The sequence below is a fragment of the Pseudophryne corroboree genome, chromosome 6 (assembly GCF_028390025.1).
Source record: "Pseudophryne corroboree isolate aPseCor3 chromosome 6, aPseCor3.hap2, whole genome shotgun sequence".
Lineage (NCBI taxonomy): Eukaryota > Metazoa > Chordata > Amphibia > Anura > Myobatrachidae > Pseudophryne > Pseudophryne corroboree.
This window is the reverse complement of record NC_086449.1, coordinates 379,421,373-379,444,003: the sequence shown is the minus strand read 5'-3', so window position 1 is coordinate 379,444,003 and position 22,631 is coordinate 379,421,373. Positions and strand designations below refer to the sequence as shown.

The following is a 22,631-nucleotide window of genomic DNA, read 5'->3' as shown; positions in this document are numbered from 1 at the left end:
AAAATAAGAATTTACTTACCGATAATTCTATTTCTCGGAGTCCGTAGTGGATGCTGGGCGCCCATCCCAAGTGCGGATTATCTGCAATACTTGTACATAGTTATTGTTAACTAATTCGGGTTATTGTTAAGGAGCCATCTTTAAGAGGCCCTTTCTGTTGTCATACTGTTAACTGGGTTTAGATCACAAGTTGTACGGTGTGATTGGTGTGGCTGGTATGAGTCTTACCCGGGATTCAAAATGCCTCCCTTATTGTGTATGCTCGTCCGGGCACAGTACCTAACTGGAGTCTGGAGGAGGGTCATAGGGGGAGGAGCCAGTGCACACCACCTGACCTAGTAAAGCTTTACTTTTTTGTGCCCTGTCTCCTGCGGAGCCGCTATTCCCCCATGGTCCTTTCAGGAACCCCAGCATCCACTACGGACTCCGAGAAATAGAATTATCGGTAAGTAAATTCTTATTTTAGTCTCATTCGGCTCCTCTCCCAGCACACCACAGTGACTGATGGTGCAGGAGAGGAGACTTTGGTGAATGCGCTTGAGCTCCGGCACTCGGCGGCTGTCCAATGTGCTCAGTCTGACAGGGCCCGGGCCGGAAGCAGCGGGCGTCACATGTTAAACTGCCCTGTAATGGGGTCCCCTGCGGAGAGAGCAGCCTGTGTCAGGTGGATGGGTAGCCGCAGCAGAGAGTGCGTGACGTCAGTCACTGAGCCCTCCTGTGTCTGGCGCACAATGTCTGGCCGGCCCTGCGCTGATGATCGTCGCGCGGGACCCGGCCATCCATCCCGGTGCCGGTATGTTTAGGGGGGGCGTTCGCCCTAATCGCCCCCCGCTAAATCCGCCACTGTCACAGGCTGTCTCCAAGGTCCACCCCTCCCACCACTGCTTCCTTCAGGCTGCAGACACGTGGAGGGTGTAGCAAGGATGGGGGGGGGGGCTTCCGGGCTGTCTCTGAGTCTTGACAGCAGAGCAGTGCTGTGATTCGCAGGTATATAAGGGGGGGGGGGGGGCTAATGCCATGAAGGCCCACCCCCATCAGAGACCTCTGCTGTAGTCAGGTAGTTTGTCTCGGGTGTGGTTCATCATATCGTCAGTATCTAGGTCGACAATGTTTAGGTCTACTACTGTAGGGCGACAGTCACTAGGTCGACATGGATGGAAGGTCGACAGGGTTCCTAGGTCGACATGTGCTAGGTTGACAGGTCTAAAGGTCGACATGATGTTTAATTTTTTTTGGGGGTGTCGTTTTCTTTGTAGAGTGACCGGGATCCCCAATTAGTGCACCGCGTCCCCTCGTATGGCTCGCTTCGCTCGCCATGCTTCGGGCATGGTGCCTTCGCTCCGCTACCACTTCGCTCGGCACAGATTACCGTTCCAATCGTAGTCCACGTGGATCGTTAAGTATGAAAAAATTAAAAAAAAGAATTTAAAAAAAAAAACCTCATGTCGACCTAGCACATGTTGACCTAGAAGCCCTGTCGACCTTCCATCCATGTCGACCTAGTGACTGTCGACCTATAGTGGTCGACCTAAACATTGTCGACCTAGACAGTGTCGACCTTCAGACCAGATCCCGTTTGTCTCCTGCTCCCTCCCTTCCCCTTCCTCTCTCTATTTCTGACACTGTTTCTCTGTCTCCATCTCTCTCTTCCTGGCATTCAGACTGTCCCTGACACACACACATTCTCTGACACTGTCTCTCCATCTCTTTCGGACACTGTGTGTGTCTCTCTCCCTGACTCTCTCTCTCTCTGGCACTGTTGTCTCTCCCACCTTGACAATGTCTCCCTCCCTGACACTGTCTCTCTCTCTCCCTAATACACTCTCTTTCTCTGAACACTGTCTCTCTCCGACACTGTCCCTCTCTCTCTCTCTCTCTCTCTCTCTGACATTGTATCTCTCTTCCTACTTGCAGTTTTTCTCTTTTGCCCCCTGGCACAATATTTCTCTACCTCTCCCCCTGACACTGTCTCTCTCTCTCCCTGACACTGTCTATTTCTCTCGCCCTGACACTCTCTCTCTCTCTGACAATGTTTCTCTCTCCCTGACACCCTTTCTCTTTTTCATTCTTTCTCTCCCTCTTTTTCTCCCACTCTCTCACTCTCCTCTTTCTCTCTCCCTCCCACTCCCGCTCACTCTCCATTCTCTCTTGCTCTTCCCCCTCTCTTTCTGACTCTCTTTCGCTCTCTGACACTGTCTCTCTCCCTCCCTGACACTGTCTCTCTCTCTCTCTCTGTTCTTCCTGACACTGTGTCTCTCTCTCTCTCTCTGACTCTCCCTGACACACACTCTCTCCTTGACTCTCTTTCCCTCTCTGTCCCTTCGTCTTTCTTTCCCTGACAATCTCTCTCTCACTGGCTGTGTATCTCTCCCTGACATGGTCTCTCTCTCACTTTCTCTCTCCCTGATGCTGTCTCTATCATCCTGAGACTCTCTCTTTCCCTGACACTTTCCCTCCTGCTCGCTCCCCTCCCTCTCTCTCTTGCTCCTCTCTCTGGCTGACACCCTCTCTATTTCCCTGACACCCTCTCCCTGACACTGTCTCTCATTCTCCCTGACAACATCTCTCTCTCTCTCTCTCTCTCTCTCTCTCTCCCCCCCTGACTCTGTGTCTCTCTTTCTCTCTCCCTGGAAATGTCTCTCTCTCTGACACATACACTCTCTCTGTCTCTCTGGCAATGTCTCTCTCACTCCCCCTGACATGGTCTCTCTCTCCATTCTCTCTCTCTCTCTCTTTGACACTCTCTCGCTCTGTCAGTGTCTCTCTCCCCTGACACTCTCTCCCTGACATCCTCTCTCTCTCTTGTTCTCTAACTTTTTTCTTCCAGACACTTTCTCACTCCCCTCTTTCTCTATCCCTCCTGCTCACTCTCCTCACTCTCTATCGTGCTCCTCCTCCTTCTCTGACACACTCTCTCTCTCTGACTCTCTCTCCCTCCCTGACACCATGTCTCTCTCTCCCCGACTCTACTTCCCTATCTCTCCCTGTCACTGTCTCTCTTCCCCTGACACCCTCTTTCTCCCCCTGACACCCTCTCTCTCCCTCTTTCTCTCCTTGACTCTGTCTCTCTCCATTTCTCTCTCTCCAGCAGTGACTCTCTCTCACCCTGACACGGTTTCCCTTTCCCTCTCTCTCCCTGACAATGTCTCTCTCTCTCTCCCTCACACTGTCTCTCTCTGACAATGTCTCTCTCCCTCCCCTTCTCTGACACAATCTCTATCTCTCTTGTTTTCTCTCTCTCCCTCTGCCTCTTTCTTTCTCTCCTCTTTCTCTCCCTCCCTCCCTGAAACTCTCTCTCACTCCCCTCACCCTCTCTCTTGCTCCTCCCCCTCTCTCTCTGACAGTCACTCTCTGTCCCTCTCTAATACCGTGTGTATCTCTCTTCCCCTGACTTTCTCTCCCTCTCTCTCTCCCTGACACTGTCTCTCTCTCTCTCTGATGCTGTATCTCTCTTTGATGCTGTCTCTCTTTCTGACACACTCTATCTCCCTGACACCCTCTTTCCCTCTCTGTCTCTCACTCACAATTTCTCTCTCTCTCTCTGGCTGTATCTCTTTCTCCCCCTAACACAGGCTGTCTCTCCTCTCTTTTTTTATCCCTCCCTTCCTGACACACTCTCTCTCTCTCTAACTATAGCTCGATTCCCTCCCTTTGTCTCTCTTGTCCCCCCTCTCTCTCTCTTTAACACTCTCTCTTCCTCTGATGCCCTCTCTCTCTCTCTATCTCTTCTCATCTCTTTCTCTCTTTCTCTCTTACACCCTCTCTCTCACACCTCTCTTTCTCTCATTCTCTTTTTTCAATGAAACCCTCTATCTCTCTATCTGACCTCTCTCTCTCTCTCTCTCTCTCTCTCTCTCTCTCTCACTTCCCTTAATCTTTCTCCTGCTTCCCTAAGGGCCATTGCAGTGGCAACGTAGTGTGGGGAGGGTTGGGGGGTGTACAGTGTACAGGTGCAGTTTGGATTTACTAGTCTGGAATCTGCCACGCAGTGTGGTCATAGGGAGATTCCTCTGCTCTTCTCTGGGGGCCACATTGGCTTATCCTGCATGCACAGACGTCATCCCTTAAAGATGGCTTCCATGCCCTCCCTCACCCTTAATCCTAACCCCTAACACTACTACCCTAATTCTCATCCTTGATCCTAATACTTTATTAATAATACCCTAACCCTCATCCTTATTTCTAATACTCTGAGACTGATAAATTAACCCTCACCCTTAATCCTAACCCCAAACACTAATTCTCTTACACAAATACTCTAACCCTCACCCTTAATCCAAAATGTACAGGAGGAGCTATGTGCGATCAGTTGAAAGACTGTACAATCACAACTTCCATGCAGTGCACTGCAGGGACCGAGCAACACTCACCACCCCCGACTCCCAGCAGAGCAGTGCCGCGATTCGCGGGTGTTAAGAGGGCATGGACTAATGCTGAGGTATGCCCGCCTCCATGAGAGACCTGTGGCTGTGCTGCTGAGTAATCAATCAATCAATCAATCAATCAATCAATCAATCAGGTAGTGTCTCTCCCCGGTTCGCTCCACTCCATCTCTCTCTCCCTAACACTCTCTCTCATCTTGATCCTCTCTCTCTCCCTAACACTCTCTCTCCTTTTGCTCCTCTCTCTCCCTAAAATTCTCTCTCCTCTTGCTCCTCTCTCCCTAATACTCTCTCAGCTCTTGCTCCTCTCTCTTTCTCTCTCTCCCTCCCTCTCCCTAACACTCTCTCTCCTCTTGCTCCTCTATCCCTCTCACACTCTCTCTCTTCTTGCTCCTCTCTCTCTCCCTAACATTCTCTCTTTTCTTGCTCCTCTCTCCCGAACACTTTCTCTACTTTTGCTCCTCTCTCTCTCTGTCAAAAAACAGTGGTTATCTGCGTTCCCCAGCCGTGTTTTATCTTATCTCTGCTGCAAGCCTGGGCGCGATCCTTCATCTGTGCAGTCTCCTGATGTATCCCGCGGCCTGTCGCGGTGCTTGGGACTCTGTACCAGTGTCTCGCTGTCAAACGGCCAGTGTCTCACTGTCCATCTCTGGGCGCAGCACGCCAAGGTTCCCGCCGGTCACCTCCATGGACAGCGCCATGACAGTCTCCAGTCAGCTGGTCTTCCTGGAGCCAATCCGGATTCACTATCATGTGATCCTCTCATCCACTCAGCTGTAAGCACTGGATAAAAGTTCCACGTCTCAGGACTGGCAAGCTGTCAGTGTTTTGGTGTCTCTCAGCCTGGAGTGAGCCCCAAAATCTCCTGCTGGTATAGACTCTCAGCATCTTCAGATTCACTGGAAGTCCTCCAGTAATCCAGAGGGACTGTCCTTCATCCCTTAAGTGGCATTAGAGACTCTGCTGGTTCCTACCAGCATCCAGTTAACCTGCTGTGCAAAGTTAGTGCACTTCAGCGTTCGGAAAACCTGCCACTGCTGTCTTACCACTCTGCAGCATTAACTAACATACTGTGCAGAATCATCACTCTTCAGTATCTGGGAAACCAGCAGTGATGTCACTGCATTCCACAACATTCGGAATCCCACTGTGTTGTCACAGCATTGCCCAGCATCTGGAAAACCTGCATTGCTGATATCCTGAGCTTCCTCTGCAACTACTGCGCTGGTTCCATCCAGCCTTCCATGACTGCCTGCATTGCTGATGTCCTCAGCTTCCTCTGCATTTACTGTGCTGGTTCCGTCCAGCCTTCTGTGAACTACCTGCATTGCTGATGTACTCAGCTTTTTCTGCAACTAGTACACTGGTTCCGTCCAGCCTTCTGTGAGCTACCTGCATTGCTGATGTCCTCAGCTTCATCTGCAACTACTGCACTGGTTCTGTCCAACCTTCTGTGAACTGCCTGCATTGCTGATGTCCTTAGCTTCCCCTACAACTACTGCGCTGGTTCCGTCGAGCCTTCTGTGAGCTACCTGCATTGCTGATGTCCTTAGGTTCCCCTACAACTACTGCGCTGGTTCTGTCCAGCCTTGTGTGAGCTACAGATGGAGCGGCTCTTATCTATAGCGGCTCCATCGCAAACATGCACTCCCAGCGTGACTAGGCAATCCGTTTGTCTAGTCACGCCGGTAGTGCACAGAGATGCTTCCATTCAGAGCGTCCCTGTCTGGGCACGCACGCTGACCCGGATGGAGACTCTCTCCAAGTGAATGGGGCACGTCTCCGCTACGTGCGCGCCTGACCAGACGGAGATGCTCACAGCAGCCTGGGCGCGCCTAGTCACAGATGGAGCCATGACTAGCGTGGCTTCATCTGTACCTGCATTGCTGATGTCCTCAGCTTCCTCTGCAACTACTGCGCTAGTTCCGTCCAGCCTTCTGTTAACTGCCTGAATTGCTGATGTCCTCAGCTTCCTCTGCAGCTACTGTGCTTGTTCCGTTCAGCCTTCTGTGAACTGACAGGCTGGTTCAGACCAGCATCCTATAACCCAGCCGTGCTGGTTCTGCCCAGCATTCCATTTCTGCATTGCTGGTCCCTCCCAGCATTCTGTCACTCACCAGTTCTCACGTGATTTTGTTAGGTGACAACCCAGCTACTCATTGCAATGGTGGCTCTCACCACCAGTGTTGCAGTACCCATAGGTGGTCCCCTTTCATATTCAGCCTTCTGCCAAACTGCCATGTCTGCATGAGCAGATCATTCATCAAGCCAGCCCAATTCTGTCCACAGTGCTCAAGACCAAACCTAGTCTCCAGTACTAGTCCAAGCGCACAAACAACCTCCTCTTGCTCAATTCTCTCTCTCTCTCTCTCTCTCTCTCTCTCTCTCCCTAACACTCTCCTCTCTCTCCCTGACACTGTCTCTCTCCCTCTCTCTCCCAGACAATTTGTCTCTCTCTTCCTCTTTCTATCCCTGACACACTTCATCTCTCTCCCCTCCTCCTCCCCACCGTGGTCCCACCCCCATTTTGTCCCCATAGTACCTCCTCCTACCTGGTGGCTCCGCTCCCAGGGGTGTGCCAAAATGAGGATCAATCTCTCCCCCCCCCCAAAAAAAAAAACCTATAAATGTTCTGATGCCCCTGCCTTTTACCCTAACACTTTCGCCCCAAACCTTACCATTAATGCTAACCCTGACCCTAATACCCTACCCAAACCCCTAATCGATTTCTAATCCCTAAACCTAATAACCACACCCTAAAAGGGCAGACTATATGGACCAAATGGCTCATATCTGCCACCAAATTCTATGTTTCCATGTAGAGAAAAATTGAAGTTGCCCATTTGCAACAATCAGCTTCTGTCATTTTTAATAAATTGGGCTAGATAAATTATAGCTAGAATCTGATTGGTTGTTATGGGAAACATCCACTTTATCTTTCTCAAAGGTGTTATACATCTCTCTTTCGGCGCCTCAGCAACAGCCCTTCCTCATATCAGGGCTGCTGCTGCTGCTTAGGTAATTTTGAATCTCAGATCTGTGTCAGTGGCAGCTGGCTGTATGGTTTCCATAGTCATAGTAAAATTTTTATTAAGAGTATAGATATTCTTTCATAATAGGAATTACATTAGAACATTTACATTTAATAGCAAAGACTTATACATCCATATTGTCACAGATGTGCCTCAGAATTGTTAGATTAGGCCATATCATATTTCTAAAGTAAATGACAATAAAATAGTCTGCAAATTGCGGAAATACATTTAAAGTGTCTTTCTATAAGGAGTTTAACAATTGGCGTTTCTATAATGGGTGCAATGTGTGCGGTGCACACGGGCCGCTCGGTCCAGGGGGCCCACATCGCACACATTGCACCCATTTTAATACTTACCTTTCCGGAGTCCATCATTGGGCGCTGCGATCGCGGCGGAAATCTCCGCCAAAATGGCCACCACGCCAAATTGGTCTCTGGATCATGGTGGGCACCCTGTTTTCGGAGATCTGTGCATGCGCAGTAGAATCAGGCACAATGCCGGAGTCCACAGCGCCGTACAGAGGAGGGTGCCCACCCGGAGGCGCACACGGGCCCCCTCCTCTGTTGAAATGCCCCTGAGTTTAACTATAAAAAAAATATGCATTTTAGATTACTTACTAGGCACATTTGTAACAATATGGATTCATGTTGGACATGTCTACCTCTCAGGCTTACCATTATTATTTCTAGAAATGGAAATAAGAAAAACATAATATAGGTTTTTTAATCCTATTTTTTTTTTTTTTTTTTTTTTTTACTTTACTGTATTTAAAGTTAGAAGATATTTTAGTCCACTTTTGAGATTATAAACCGTGGACATAATCATTACATGCTGTTTAAAATCACTTTAGAATAAACACAGAGGTGTTACAGTATGTTAACAAATAATAAGTCTACCTTTGCCTTTCATTTTCTTTCTTGCTACAAGCGCCCTCCATTAACAAAGTGCAATCCTGGAGACTCTGCTTGTTAATAAAACATTTTTGTTTAAATCACACAGGATCAATCTTAAACACAGTCAGATGCTCAAATGTAAGCCAGAAAGGAACCATTCCCATTTACATGAACAGCCCACAACCTCTCCACAAGCTATAAAGCCTACAAATTGGTGCTAGCTGTATGTGCCGTAGGACACTGCTGGCATCCTTCTACTTGGTGTAAACCATGTGGCTCACATATGGGGAGGCTGCTACAGACTCTGTGGGACTGATGTTTCCTTTACCTTTGTCCTTGGATTACCAGTTCACTGACTGAAGAAAAGATGTTGCATCCAAGCAATGACCTAATACTGTATGTTCTCCATTTTATAGCCATCAGTGGCTTTGAATAAGCTTCAATAAGTGGATTCCGGATAAAGTTTGAATTTTATTTTTAATTCTTGCATTTCATTGTGTTCACATATCCGACTCTGATCGCACTTTTTCCAGGGCCCTTTTTATACTTTGTTACTGTTTTTATGAAGATATTGATGGGCATTCAGTATGGTCTGGTGGCAGACTGCGTCTCCCTTTTACAAATGTCTGTTACCACTGTGGATTGTTTATAAAACAAAGTTCTAATGTTCTGGTAGCCAGTTTCATTGTTCTGGTGTAAAAAGTCAGGCAGTCCTCAGAGGCCTGTGCCTTAATGCAGTTATCTAACTCATTGCTCAAAACAATGGGCCTTATTCAGGGTTGATTGCAAAAGCTAAATCTTTCTCTAGTGGGCAAAAACCATGCTGCACTGCAGTTGAGGCAGATATAACATGTGCAGAAAGACTCACCCACTCACACTGGCGGGCTTCTTCTCTTTTATAAGGTAAGGGTTTGCTTGTTTTTGTTTGTCCACACCTTGACAAAGGGACCAAAAGTACCGAAACGTTGGTATGTTGATGTGACAACTTTTGTGTGCAATACACATTTTTCTATTATAAGACCCTGAGTGCCGCAGCATCATTTTTGTCTGTACTGTGCCTACACTGAGGGCACCTGGGCATTTATTCTGCATGTAAGTGGAGTGCCGGACTAACAACCAGGAAACATGTGCAGAGAGAGTAAAAGCCCATATAGACGGGCCGATGTGGGAGAGATGTGTTCTGAGCGAACAGCTCAGCACACATCTCTCCCCCCGCTCAGCACAGCGCGATGTGTGCTGAGCGTGCGGGGGGAGACTGGGGGGGGGCGCTCATTTCACCCAGCGGGTGAAGTGAGCGACCCGCTAGATTGGCCTGCATGCAGGTCAATCTAGCACCAGCGATAGTGATGCGCGGGGCTGCGCATCGCTATCGCTGTAGGGGGTACACACGGAGCGATAATGCTTAAATTCTAAGCAACCTTATCAGATTGCTTAGAATAGCGCTCCGTGAGTACCCCCCTTTAGCCAGTATTTACCCTGCACAGAAACAAAATAACCCACCCAAATCTAACTCTCTCTGTTATATCTGCCACACCTGCAGTGCACATGGTTTTGCCCATAAAAGAAAGATTTGCTTTTGCGGTCAACCATGAATTAGGCCCAATATACAAAGCAACTACACAAAATAATAAGCAGAATGCAAAGTATTGTCATTTGAATTAATTAATGACAATTTCTGTCAAAGTTATCTCTAACTGTACTAATACACATCACGTATGGAATCCTTTTTAAGTCACAATAGTAATAGTACTGTAAAACAAAAATAATTTCACTCACGATCTGGCTAACTTAACAATTTTTCAAAGTGATTAAACAATCTTGGGAACATCAGGTTTCAAGTGTACACACAAGTAAGTGGTTTATTGTTCAAATCAGAATGATTATCTGTCCTAAGATTGTCACAAAAGTGTTGTTTGTAAATGGACTATTAGCAAAAATATAGGACAGATGATCAGAAATGAATACACACTACAAAATATGCACAGTATCGGCTCGTAAAGTCTTACAGCAGGAAAAATTCAATCATCCGATTATACTGGTTTTGGAATGATAATCGACCCTAGTTGTTGAGTGATTACTCTGAGCAGCCAAAACTCATCTGATCAGACAGATTATTGTTTAGTGTGTTTCACTGGTTGTGCTAACCTCAACTTGAGTATTATAGGTTACAAGTTGCAGGGTGGATTTCTCACTAATAGTTATAAATATAAGCAAAATCCCCTAGTAATAAAGTTATTATAATTCACACCATCCGGTAAAACATGAAGTATTACCCAGAGCAAATCTTTCATTCTGAATGTTACTCAATACTGGATGTACATGCAGTCAATTTAAATTCCATATGTTACTGAGTGTAGGAGTTACAAAGTGTGTATTATCCTGTTTTGTACAAAACACAAATTGTGTCTGTGAATCAGCAATGTTGACTATCATTCAGTTTTCAATGAACAACAAAAAGCTTTTATCAAGTTTACTGTTGTGTAAACATTAAAGATGCCTATACAAGGTCCAAACTGAGCTGTCAGGAGCTCAGACCAAATGGCTAGATCAAAAGGGTAAACATTAGTACAGCTGGATAATGTCTACATGTACATTGTTCAAATGTACAGTGCCATGCATCCCAAACAGGTCGGATAAGTATCACTAGCTTTCTTGGGTCCAAAGGTAAAATTATTTGGGGATAGTTGGCGACAAGCCACTGCGTATATAGACATCGTAATTATATTTTTGTTACAAAATATCAAACAAAATGGAAATTTTTATGTACGAAGTATTACTAAAACACAAGGTAGTTAATATATTTGTTGGAGTGCAAAATACTTGCGCAAGTAGAGGGTTCATGGGGACCCACCCAAAATATCTCTTCTATCATCTGCATGTTTGAAAGCCAAGACATACAGTATGTTACATTACATACTACCCTGGATTCTAAAGCATTTCTAGTCACAGTGATTGTACTTAATGACAGAGATGTGGCTGCTCTGGGGCATAGCAGTGAGGCCTAGAAATGCATGTCCAGAACTTGTAGAATGTTCTCAGAAGTGAGCGTGGATAAACAATGACATCCCTTCCTCCCCTCCCAATTTTGCAATGGAGCTCTGTGATTGTGGGTCATGCCATGGATTATTGTGTCAACTGAGAAGAAATAAAGTGAATATTGGCTGTGCCTACTATCATGATGAAACATTCACATTATCAATATATTACTGTACATGTAATCGCCCTGGAGCTCCTATAGGAAATGAACGCATTGGACCTGAAGTATGCCCAGGTCATAATAACTACCTTATGTTTCATTTTAGATGCTCAATAAGGTGAAATATTTTTTTTTTGTTTAGGGGCAGATTAAAGTATGGGAATGGACCTGCCCTGGTGAAACCAGGCACATGGGATTATTACCTGTGTCGAATCACATAGTTACATATTCATGCAGTTATTTGCTACATTTCTATTCCTTAATGTAGAAAACTATTGTTGCATATGCACCCAATATTGCCTGATCTCCAGAAATGGTACAGGGCTGTATTGAGTAATATTAATAAAATAACCTTTTTTTATATGCATGCATGAATTTACACTTTGCTATTGCTGCTGCATTTACGTCAAGAGCAATACTGTAGATTAGTAATTTCACACCATTTGTTAAACCTAAACTGTATTGTTGCAACAAATGACATTAAGCAGCAGTAGACACCAAGTTGGAAATAAAAAGAAATTAAACGATTGCCTTCTAAAGGGCTGCTTATCCTGCTGTGAATGGTAAATGTTAGGACATTGGGGATTCCAGTGCACTGTAGGTGACAGGCTGGTGATTTCACGCTTCTCAGGTTATTCTGTATTTTGAAGTTGTTTACCTTTGAAACTCGGCAATAAAATCAGGCAACATTGGTATATTACATCTGTTGCTCATACTCTGACGCTGAGGTTGGAAAGACACTGCCTCTGTCTTTCTTACCAGATGGGAAATCAATTAGCCGGTGTGTCATTCCCCCATAAACCTGATTGTTCTAGAGGAATATAAAGTAATAGATTAACCTTCATATAATTAGATCTCATAAAGATTTTACTGTTGAACTCATTAATGTTAACAAAAGCTCATTAGACTTTGGATAGAAGCATAAACAGACAAAAGGAGCCCCTGTATATCACATTACTTCAGAGATGAACTTGTCATTTGTCATTATCAATATGCTTTGGTTAGCATAGTGTATTTCTAATACTGGGTTAGACTGCACATTTTCTGAAGCTACATTACAGTCATTGTGACCAGAACACTGATGGGTCATGCATTGTGCCCAGATATAATTTTCATGTCTCATAGTAAAATGAGAAAGAAATACAGTATACAACACCATTTTCTCATGCCAGCATCTGAACCACACATAGGACTGCAGGACAGAATAGGTGGCACATCATATGAAGCAATAGCTCCAACTCTGCAAATATACATATGCCGCATTATCAGGTTTCTCAAATTCATTTGGATCACAACTTAACACTACTTGTGTCAGCGAAACAATAATGTATGTGCACAGTGAAACCCAGAACTGAGAAAAAGCATGTGGTGCTGCATTTGTACTATTATTAGCTTTATCATTCATGTATTGACTTTTTCTATTGTCAAAATAAAATATATGAAATGACTCTCAAGAACTGCACTTACATTTACACCATGTACACTGATAAATGTATGAGGTCAACTAAAGTTCATCTAGCTGACTGTGTAGTTCATTGTCTCTGTATAGCACCTATTATGGTATATGGCCGTTTACCCATGTCACTGGTCCATACCAGCAGCAATCATCTATTACATTTATATTTATATACAAAACTTAATACATTAATAATGGGTCAATTCAATTAACTATGAAGGGGGCGTGTTGCCATTGCAACAACACCTCATCTCGTCCCCCTCGCTATTTTTTTTTATTTTTATGCAGCCCTATCGAGTTGTGAATAAAAGTCAGTGAATCTGGAGTTACCATATGTGCAGTACTCAGCTGCACTTACTTGCGGACGAGCTGTCCCTAATTAAATTCCTCCAAAAGTAAACTTAATCAGAAGTAGGACACAATTCTTGGCATGTACAGTTGTGGGTCTTTTACTTTCTTCCCCAAATTGCTTCTGCGTACACAATGTGGATAGTCTTGTGGTATCATAAACCATTTCTTTTTTTTCACAGGCACTGTGATACTGGTCCTCCTCTCAGGAAGTTTTAAATATTACAATAGTGTTGTCATTAGTGGAAATATACAACATTTACAATGCATCTTTTAGTTTACAAAACAAATATCACTGGTCATTGTAATATTGTACTCAAATCTAAGTAATGTTACTCATTCCACTGTCACTTGACAACACGTTAAACTATTGTTTTATGATATATATGATATATAAAACCTATGTAGGAGGTATTTGGGAAAAAGATAAATGGATTGTTAAGGAAAGAGAAGACAAACAATGGTAACTTTTTCATCAGTTTCATAGAAACTACAAAAAAACCTAAATCCTAATAGAATATTTTTGTACATTCATACTGTTATGTTACATTTCTATTAGACAAGTACCAATAGGAATTAAATCCATGTTTCCAGGTAATATTTCTGATTCTATAGCTGTTATCCTTATTGCAGAAAATTCCAGTTCCGCCCCACATATACAGCAACAACAGAAAATGTGATTTTTTTTTTACTCATATTTAATAATATATTGTGTTAAGACTACTACTGTATATGTACAGTATTTCTTTACTTGCTACGGCTTCTCAGTGGTTATGTCCGTGGCATTTAAAAGGGCATTGATATTAAATGCAAAGCTTGAGTATTTTGCTTTAAATATTATTGATCTTTTAAATCCTGCGGACAGGACTGCCGACAAGAGTTAGCTTTGTATAGCCGCAGCTTAATAAATTTACCGCAAAGACTGAAAACATCCTCCATAAGATTTCCTTGTTTATATTAATTCTATACTTTATTGAATAAACTGGGTTAACAATAGGTTATTTTTAAGCAGAACCATGTTAATAGAACAGAACACGTGGGGAAAATTCGAATTAGAAGGATGGTCGAAGACCAAGAAAGTATGGTAAGGATCAGAATGTGTTATTTAAACTGTTGTTTTAATACATAATACTAACATACTGGGATGTAGCTTATTACTAGTTATTAATGATATCAGGGCATGAAAGTTTAAGAGTACTGTACTTGTCGGATTTTTAGAAAATATTTTCCTGTTGAAGTAATTACATGTAGAGGATTCGCAAGCAATGCAATTAAAATGTGAAAACATGTTCATACTTGTATTTGCACTCTGAAAATAACGCTATTCAATAAATAGGTGGTTTAGGAGGTGTACAGTATGTGTTTGATAAATACCCTTATCACTTATACAGTATTTTGCTTGCAAATGATACATACTTTAAATTCAAATTTTCAAAGTGAGAATTAAGTGTTTCTTTTTGAACTGGCCATAGTGAATTTTGCAACTTTTTGCAAAATCAACACATAACACATTTTAGCACCTGTCTAGCAGAGGAGAAAAGAATATCCTTTTATGATGGTAATCAGATGCGTGCATAAGATGTATGTGTTTAAGATTGTATAGTATATGTGGTAATTCTTCAGTATATTACAGACCAGGGAAATAAATACTGTGCATTTGTGCTTAGGCATGTTAATTTTTCTGGTGTGTGTTATTGACTCAACTGGTGATAATTTAGCCTGGTTTTAATATTTCCATTTATGTTTCTAAAAGTCTTACCCAGGGACACAGGGAGGAAGAAGGAAAATGGTATGTAATCATTCAGTGTTATACAATGCAAGGCATGAGTACACAACAGAACTGATCAGCCCAGTCATCAGGCAGCAATAACTATTTTATTTTCACATTGTGCTCCCATCAGAGAGACTCAGATGGAGATGACCAGACACAGACACTCTCCAAGAGGGATAAGGTTGGTAAATCACTGTTTTCTTAAGCTCAGCATCCCTAACACCGATCTTATTGACCCCCCCCCCCCTCCCCACCCCCTTGCCTCCTCTCGGATACCTTGGCTTTTCCTAGTCACCTCCCTCTCTTCATTGCCAATACTGCAATCTCTTCTTTGTTATCTGATTGTGTCAGGAGTTATGTTACCTTTCTACATAAATGGCAACCTCCATTTGCAAAGTCCCTAATCAGAAAGTTTGGGGTCCCTTTCCATGTGGGTACTGTAACCAAAAGACACTCACACTGCTTGTTATAAAATAGTAGAATTAACCTATCTTCCTCATTTATCCAAGATGAAACAAACTTTTCAGAATAGAGGCCAAAAATGTGAATCCTACTAAATTTTTAAGTGACTTTCAACTTTAATTTAATGTCATTGATTTTGTTTTATAATAATCTTTTTTGCCAATAAACAATAATAGGAAGGAAAAAGACGTTCTGGACCACTAAGAGACAAAACTCAGAAGGTACATCATGCAAATTACTTTGAACAAAGTGTGAACAAGGCACACATTCTGTATTCTCCTTTTATGTTACAATTTCTATGCATAAATATTTTAAATTCTTCTTCATATTTAACCCTACTTACACAACACATATGTGTAGAAACAGTGTACATATGTAAAAGTATGTTCTTTGTCTTTACAATTATAGACATACTAGATACGTATGTTGCATGTCGGGATTCCAGCGTCGACTTTGTGACCCGATTAGCGGTATTTTAACCGCTTCCCATTGCATGGTGTTGCATTTGAGTACAGTGTGTTTTCTTTTGCTAGTCACCAGTGCACTGTACACAGCTAATCTGCAGGTTTTGGGTTTATGTTTAGCAGGGACGTGTGGTGAAACAGTTCACTCAGTTTTCAGAACACCGACTTGACATAGTTTTTCATCCCAACAGCCCTGAAAGCCATTTCACAATGGCCCCAGAAGAGAACACACACATGTCTAATTATTATTGGGAGATAATCATTTCTGGTTTATGCAACGACATTGCTTAAAGTTATATATCCTTTATCATGCCAAGTAACGCAGCAGAGCTTGCTCTATATGTTGTATGCTGAAGTAGGCGCATATGTAATTAATATGTGTGTATATATTCTTATTTTGCCAACACATACTGCGTCTGTCAGTGTAATGACACTTTTACAGTCTTTGATTGTTTACATCTCAGGGTGAACCTGGGGATCCTGGAGATCCTGGAACTCCTGGGCAGAAGGTAAGATCAGCTTCTAAACTTCTCATAATTCAGATCTTCACAAATCATTCTGTACTTCAGTGGTTCTCAAACGCGGTCCCCAGGACCCCAAACAGGTAACATTTTCCGGGTCACTTAGCAGGTCTACAGGTTAAGTCATTATTCAGGTAAGCTAATTCTGTCACATGTGATTCTGTGAGGAGACATGAACTGTTTGGGGTGCTGAGGACAGGGGCAGATGTATTACGCCTGGAGAAGGGATAAAGCAGTGATAAGTGGAAGGTGATAATGTACCAGCCAATCATTACAGGTTTGAAAAATGACATTTAGGATCTGATTGGCTGGTGCGTTATCACCATCACTTCTTTATCACTGCTTTATCACTTCCCCAAGCTTAATTAATCTGCCCCATTGTTTGAGAACCTACAGTTTGTTTTACCTAATTACGCGGCTTATCAAGGTTAGTTGGATAGGACTAAGTGCACGAATTACCCGCACACAAGTCTGGTAATTGTATACCATCTGAATGTACGTATCAATTGAATTTTTTGTTTCTTTCAAGTATGTAACCGCTACATAATGCGGTAATATGCAATCAGGGAGATTGCTAAACTCTTCAAGGAGTCAGGGAGCTTGCTGCTAGGTGTTATCAGTAGCAGTTTTAGGCGTGGGCAAGCCGGGCAGGTGCCCGCCACCCACACGCATCCCACATATCGCACCCTGGCTGCAGCAGGTGCCGTGGGCTGTGTGGTCGCCCGCTGCAGCTGGCACCATTGTCAGACGCTAGAGGTCCTAGCTGACCTCTAGTATCTGAGCAGCGCTGGGGAGAGATGTCATGACGTCTCTCCCGTAGATCCAAGGAGCCAGTAGCCAGAGACAGAGGGCTGCAGTGGTCGGGAAGCAGGAGCGGGGCTGGTGAGTATTGTGCAGGTTTTTTGTGTGTAAGCGGAGCTACTAGGGGGCATAACTACAGGGAACACATCTACAGGGAGCACATCTACTGGGGGCACATCTACAGGGGACACAACTACAGGGGACACATCTACAGGGGGCACATCTACAGGGGGCAAATCTACAGGGGGGCAAATCTACTGGGGGCAAATCTACAGGGGGCACATCTACAGGGGGCACATCTACAGGAGGCATAACTACAGGGGTCATATCTACTGGGGGCATAACTACAGGGGGCATATTTACAGGGGGCATAACTATGGGGGCATTACTACTGGGGGCAACACTACACAGGGGCATAACTACTGGAGCACTACTAATGAGGGCATTGCATAGGGGGCACTTAATAAGTGCAATCTGTCTAAGGGTCTACCTGTCACAGTGTGTATAAGGGTCTACCTGTCACAGTGTGTATAAGGGGCTACCTGTCACAATATGTATAAGGGTTTACCAGGTGCAATGTGTGTAAGGGGCTACCTGGCATAACGTGCATAAGGGACTCTGCTCTACTGTGGTATAATGTGTGTAAGGGGCTCTAACATCGTATAAGGGGTACTACTGTGTGGTGCAATGTGATTGACGGACACTACTGTGTGGTGTAATGTGACTGACAGACATTGCTGTGTGGTGTAATGTGACTGACGGACACTGCTGTGTGGTGTAACGCCACTATTCTGTGGCCACAACCCTTCCCTATGAAGCCACGCCCCTATTTTTTTTACGTGCGCCGAAGGCACGCACTAACCCTATTTTGCCTGTCGGTGGGGGGTGGGGGCAAGGAAACTTTTGCACTGGGCGCCACAAGTTCTAGAACCGGCCCTGGATGCTGCATACAGTACAATGATGTATGTAACTGGAATTGCTCATCCAGAATATGATTCTTCAGCAAAATTTACTATTTTGATTATGAAACTACAAAATAAAATACCTGGTGGTGCTTAGTTCCTGTTAGATGAAATAATATCTTCCCATTTACATGCCCTAAGTACTGACTACCAGGACTGCCATCAGAAATTGTGGGGCCTAGGACTGACAGGGCCCCCACCCTAGAGGCAAAATAGACTGCCCCTTCTGTCTTTCCAGCCACCCCCCCCATTGTCTCTCTAGCCAGCCCCCCATTTGTCTCTCTAGCCAGCCCCCCTTCTATCTTCAGCCAGTCCCCCATTTGTCTGTCTAGCCAGCCCCCCATTTGTCTCTCTAGCCAGTCCCCCCATCTGTCTCTCCAGCCAGCCCCCCATTTGTCTCTCTAGCCAGCCCCCCATTTGTCTCTCTAGCCAGCCCCCCATCTGTCTCCAGCCAGTCCACCATTTGTTTGTCTAGCCAGCCCCCATCTGTCTCTCCAGCCAGCCCCCCATTTGCCTCTCTAGTCAGCCCCCCATTTGCCTCTCTAGTCAGCCCCCATCTGTCTCTCTAGCCAGGGCCCCCTTCTGCCTGGCCAGCTAGCTTCCCCTCTGTGTCTCATGCCAGCAAGCGCCCTTCTGTGTCTCCAGCCAGCCCCCTTTTAAAAATGGACTCCAGTATGTAAATATTATTGTACAAGGGATTTTATTGATTAACATGCACTCATGTTACTTTCTACTGTTAGTCCTACTGTATATAGACATTTGTGCTGTAACCAGTTCTCTAATCCAGTAATTTTTCAGGGAGAAAAAGGAGAAATTGGTGAAAAGGGACAAAAGGTAATAAATCGATTATACATATTTGTGTCATAGTATTTTGTGTTATTTTATACATGACAGGCAAGATAATGAGAGGGATGCATAGTTGTTGGCAAGAGGGCGTACATGACTGTACGGGGAAATAAAGTATTGTTTCCACTCATATGGAGAGCCACACACCTGTCCACAGACATTCGAATCAGCGGCATACTGTACTGTATGTGCCTGGTTCTTATTCACATGCTATGGTGATACCCACGCAGGTGGCCAGTACTGTGCATGTCTCGCAGCTGCTACTGCACGGAGTCACAGAACGGATGCAGGGTGTATGGATTTTAGTGGGTGTTACTGAGAGGTAACAGGTGGGTGCCTAGGCAGACGTGGCTGTGTCATTGACAAGGGCTGCACCCAAAGACACACAGCCACTCACACAGTATGCTATACTTGGATGTTACATTCAGAATTTTGTTTAGTTTCATTACTGTGCTAAGTCAGTGACTTTATTATTTGTTCTTATATTCAAGGAAAGGCAAGAGAGAGCAGTTCATTCTCCTGTATACCTTACTGAGATGTTTAGTGAATATTGCTCCATTTAAACCAAAGCAAAGCTATGGCCCTTCAATTATACAGAAGTTGCTTCTATGATCTACTATTGTACAGTTTAATCAAATGTCATTATATATTGTATGGGTGTGGCTTCTGTGGCATATTCACTCATTTAAATAATACCCCCTCTATGCCTAAAGTATTGGTTATGTCCTTTTAGGGAGAGCCAGGAGTTGGCTATAGAGGACCAGTGGGACAGGCCGGACCTCCAGGTATTAAGGTAAAGGTTGAATATGTTCATGTGTATTAAACACTACCACCATGGTCCTGTACGACAGTGTTAATGGTTGCCTATAATTTTGTTAAGCAATGCTGCAAGAGGAGAATTCCAGGACTTTTAAACAGGTAAAAATGTTGTGGTACATTTGGAAGGACCTTCAATGTCCATGACGGCTCAACCTGAGCAGCGACTTAGGTGATGCTGCCATGGAACTCTGGAGGAGTAACAGCAAAGGGCAATAGCACATACAGTACTCCATCTTCAATCTGATGTGAGATGTCAGAAGTGGCTTAATGTAAGTAACTGCTGAGTGCTCAGTACTCAATAGTTACATTGTCTATTCCTCCACCGTGGATTCCCTCACACTACTGACTCGCAAGCTCAATGCTGAGATCAAGACAATGCCCCCCCCCCCCCTTCCCACCCGGCTGCAGCTTCAGTCAGAACAGAGATCAGGATCAAGACAGGCTAAGCTTGGAGGAGATGGGCGTAGGAGGTGCCATGGACAACACAGAGCGGACCTGTGGTGACGCAAGTGAGTATTATACTGGAGGTCATGGGGGGAACATAAGAGAATTTTAAATTAGAATATAAATTTCATTGATTTGTTGCTGGATATAAATAAAAACATTGAGAATATTGAACAGCGGAGGAGGTTTATTTAGTTAGATGAACAATAAACAGACAAGCGCTAATGCTAATAGTTTCTAAATGGTGTTTACTGATCATCTTCATTATGTTGAAGCTGCTCTTTCCTGACAGGAGGAGTATTTTGTAAGACAGTGCTCTAAGTTCACAGACTACATGTGATCGTCCTGTAGTTTGATGTATTTGTCAGTGATGTTACCCATGTGTCATGGACTTATCTATCACAAAACCAGTTGGGCAGTTATGGAATAATGCCTCTTACAGATTTTATAAAGTCATCTACCACATACATATAAGTGACTTGAGGAAGACCGGTGCTCCATACCTCTAGCATAATCCAGACTTTGGAATACTCCTTGGCGTTGTACACATAGGGGTCTATTCAATGCATGTCGGATCCCCTCCGACAGAGAGGATCCGACAGTGCAGTATTCAATTAGCGGGCATTTCCGACAGGTTTTGCCCATTTCTGACAATGCTGATCCAAATTTTTAATGCTGATTGTCGAAAACGGGCCAAAAAACTGTCAAAATTGGCTGCTAATTCGATAAAACACATGGATACGCGGCTTATCCGCCGTTCCACGTGTTTTCCGACAAGTCGGAAAAACGGCAACCCCATTAAATAGGTTGAATCCTGATTCGACCAAAAAAAGTAGGAAACTGCCGTTTTTCCGGCTTGACGGCAGTTTCGACTTCAATTGAATACACCCAATAGGCTGTACATGCTGCACTGTGCTGGTTTGGTGGCCTATTAAGTATCTATATAGTGGTGTTTCATTTTTTGTCTGCTACCTTTACTGTGTGGTTCTGTGACAAACCTAAAAATTCAAAATGTGATATACATTATTTCACAGCATTGTAAATCATAATAATAAAAATCTAACAGTTACCTAGCCTTATATCGGTAAGCTGGAATTCTGCATTCAGTATAGCTGCACAAATTCTTATTTTATACATTCTCTGCTACAGGGTGAGCCCGGAGAGCAGGGAACCCCAGGGCCACAAGGCATCCAAGGAATCCAAGGAAATGCCGGTATGTCTGGATCAGTGGGAGAGAGAGGTGCTACAGGGTTATCTGGTCTTCCTGGACCTCCTGTAAGTATCAATAATGTATTGTGGATATTTACAGATTTAAAACTGTCCGTATACTCTTATAGTTTTAGTGATTATTTGCTCTTAGTTACTCTCTATGACAGAGGCATTCTTCACTTGGTGACTTGCTGATTGACTGGCTAGTACATCTCCCCCTAGGGGTCTAATTTAGAGTTGTACACAACTCCGATGGTAGATGGCAGGGGCATAGCTAGATCTATGAAGGCCATATAGCAATATTTCCACAGGCCTTCAACCTGCTGTGCGCTGCTTAGTGTGAATGATGGGGGTAATTCTGAGTTGATCGCAGCAGGAACTTTGTTAGCAGTTGGGCAAAACCATGTGCACTGCAGGGGGGCAGATATAACATGTGCAGAGAGAGTTAGATTTGGGTGGGGTGTGTTCAATCTGCAATCTAAATTGCAGTGTAAAAATAAAGCAGCCAGTATTTATCCTGCACAGAAACAAAATAACCCACCCAAATCTAACTCTTTCTGCAAATGTTAAATCTGCCCCCCTGCAGTGCACATGGTTTTGTCCAACTGCTTACAAAGTTCCTGCTGCGATCAACTCAGAATTACCCCCGATAGCAGGATGATCACCGCTATTATAAACACAGCCACATGCTGCAGAGCCAAGGGGGGGAAGCTGCAGCCAGTCTGCCATATACAGTCAGCCAAACTAAATACCTGCTAGGTTGGTTTATTTGTGAATCCAGCTTCTTAAGTACTGCATTATGTCATCCACAATTAGGATTAGGGAGAATATATAATGTTTTGAAAATATAGTTTTACGTTTATAATGCTTACTACGTGCTAATCACCATTCACAATCATGTTAGTCAACTAAACAGGCAGATGGTGCAAACAGTAGATAATTTACAATCATGATGGATAAGAAGCAAATGAATTAGCATATATGCAAATTTGCATATTTTAGCATCACTGCTGCAGCAATGC

The 22,631-nt window shown here is 43.9% G+C and overlaps 1 protein-coding gene across 1 annotated transcript in view; it reads left to right on the top strand.

The window, feature by feature from the left end:
* Positions 1–22,631, top strand: part of LOC134934577 (collagen alpha-1(VII) chain-like) — an 817,258-nt gene that overhangs the window by 389,965 nt on the left and 404,662 nt on the right. The window contains exons 71-78 of the mRNA XM_063929986.1: positions 14,320–14,394; positions 15,064–15,099; positions 15,212–15,262; positions 15,720–15,764; positions 16,472–16,516; positions 19,090–19,125; positions 19,871–19,930; positions 21,550–21,675. Coding sequence (XP_063786056.1) covers positions 14,320–14,394; positions 15,064–15,099; positions 15,212–15,262; positions 15,720–15,764; positions 16,472–16,516; positions 19,090–19,125; positions 19,871–19,930; positions 21,550–21,675 — 474 coding nt within the window. The remainder of the gene's footprint in view (positions 1–14,319; positions 14,395–15,063; positions 15,100–15,211; positions 15,263–15,719; positions 15,765–16,471; positions 16,517–19,089; positions 19,126–19,870; positions 19,931–21,549; positions 21,676–22,631) is intronic.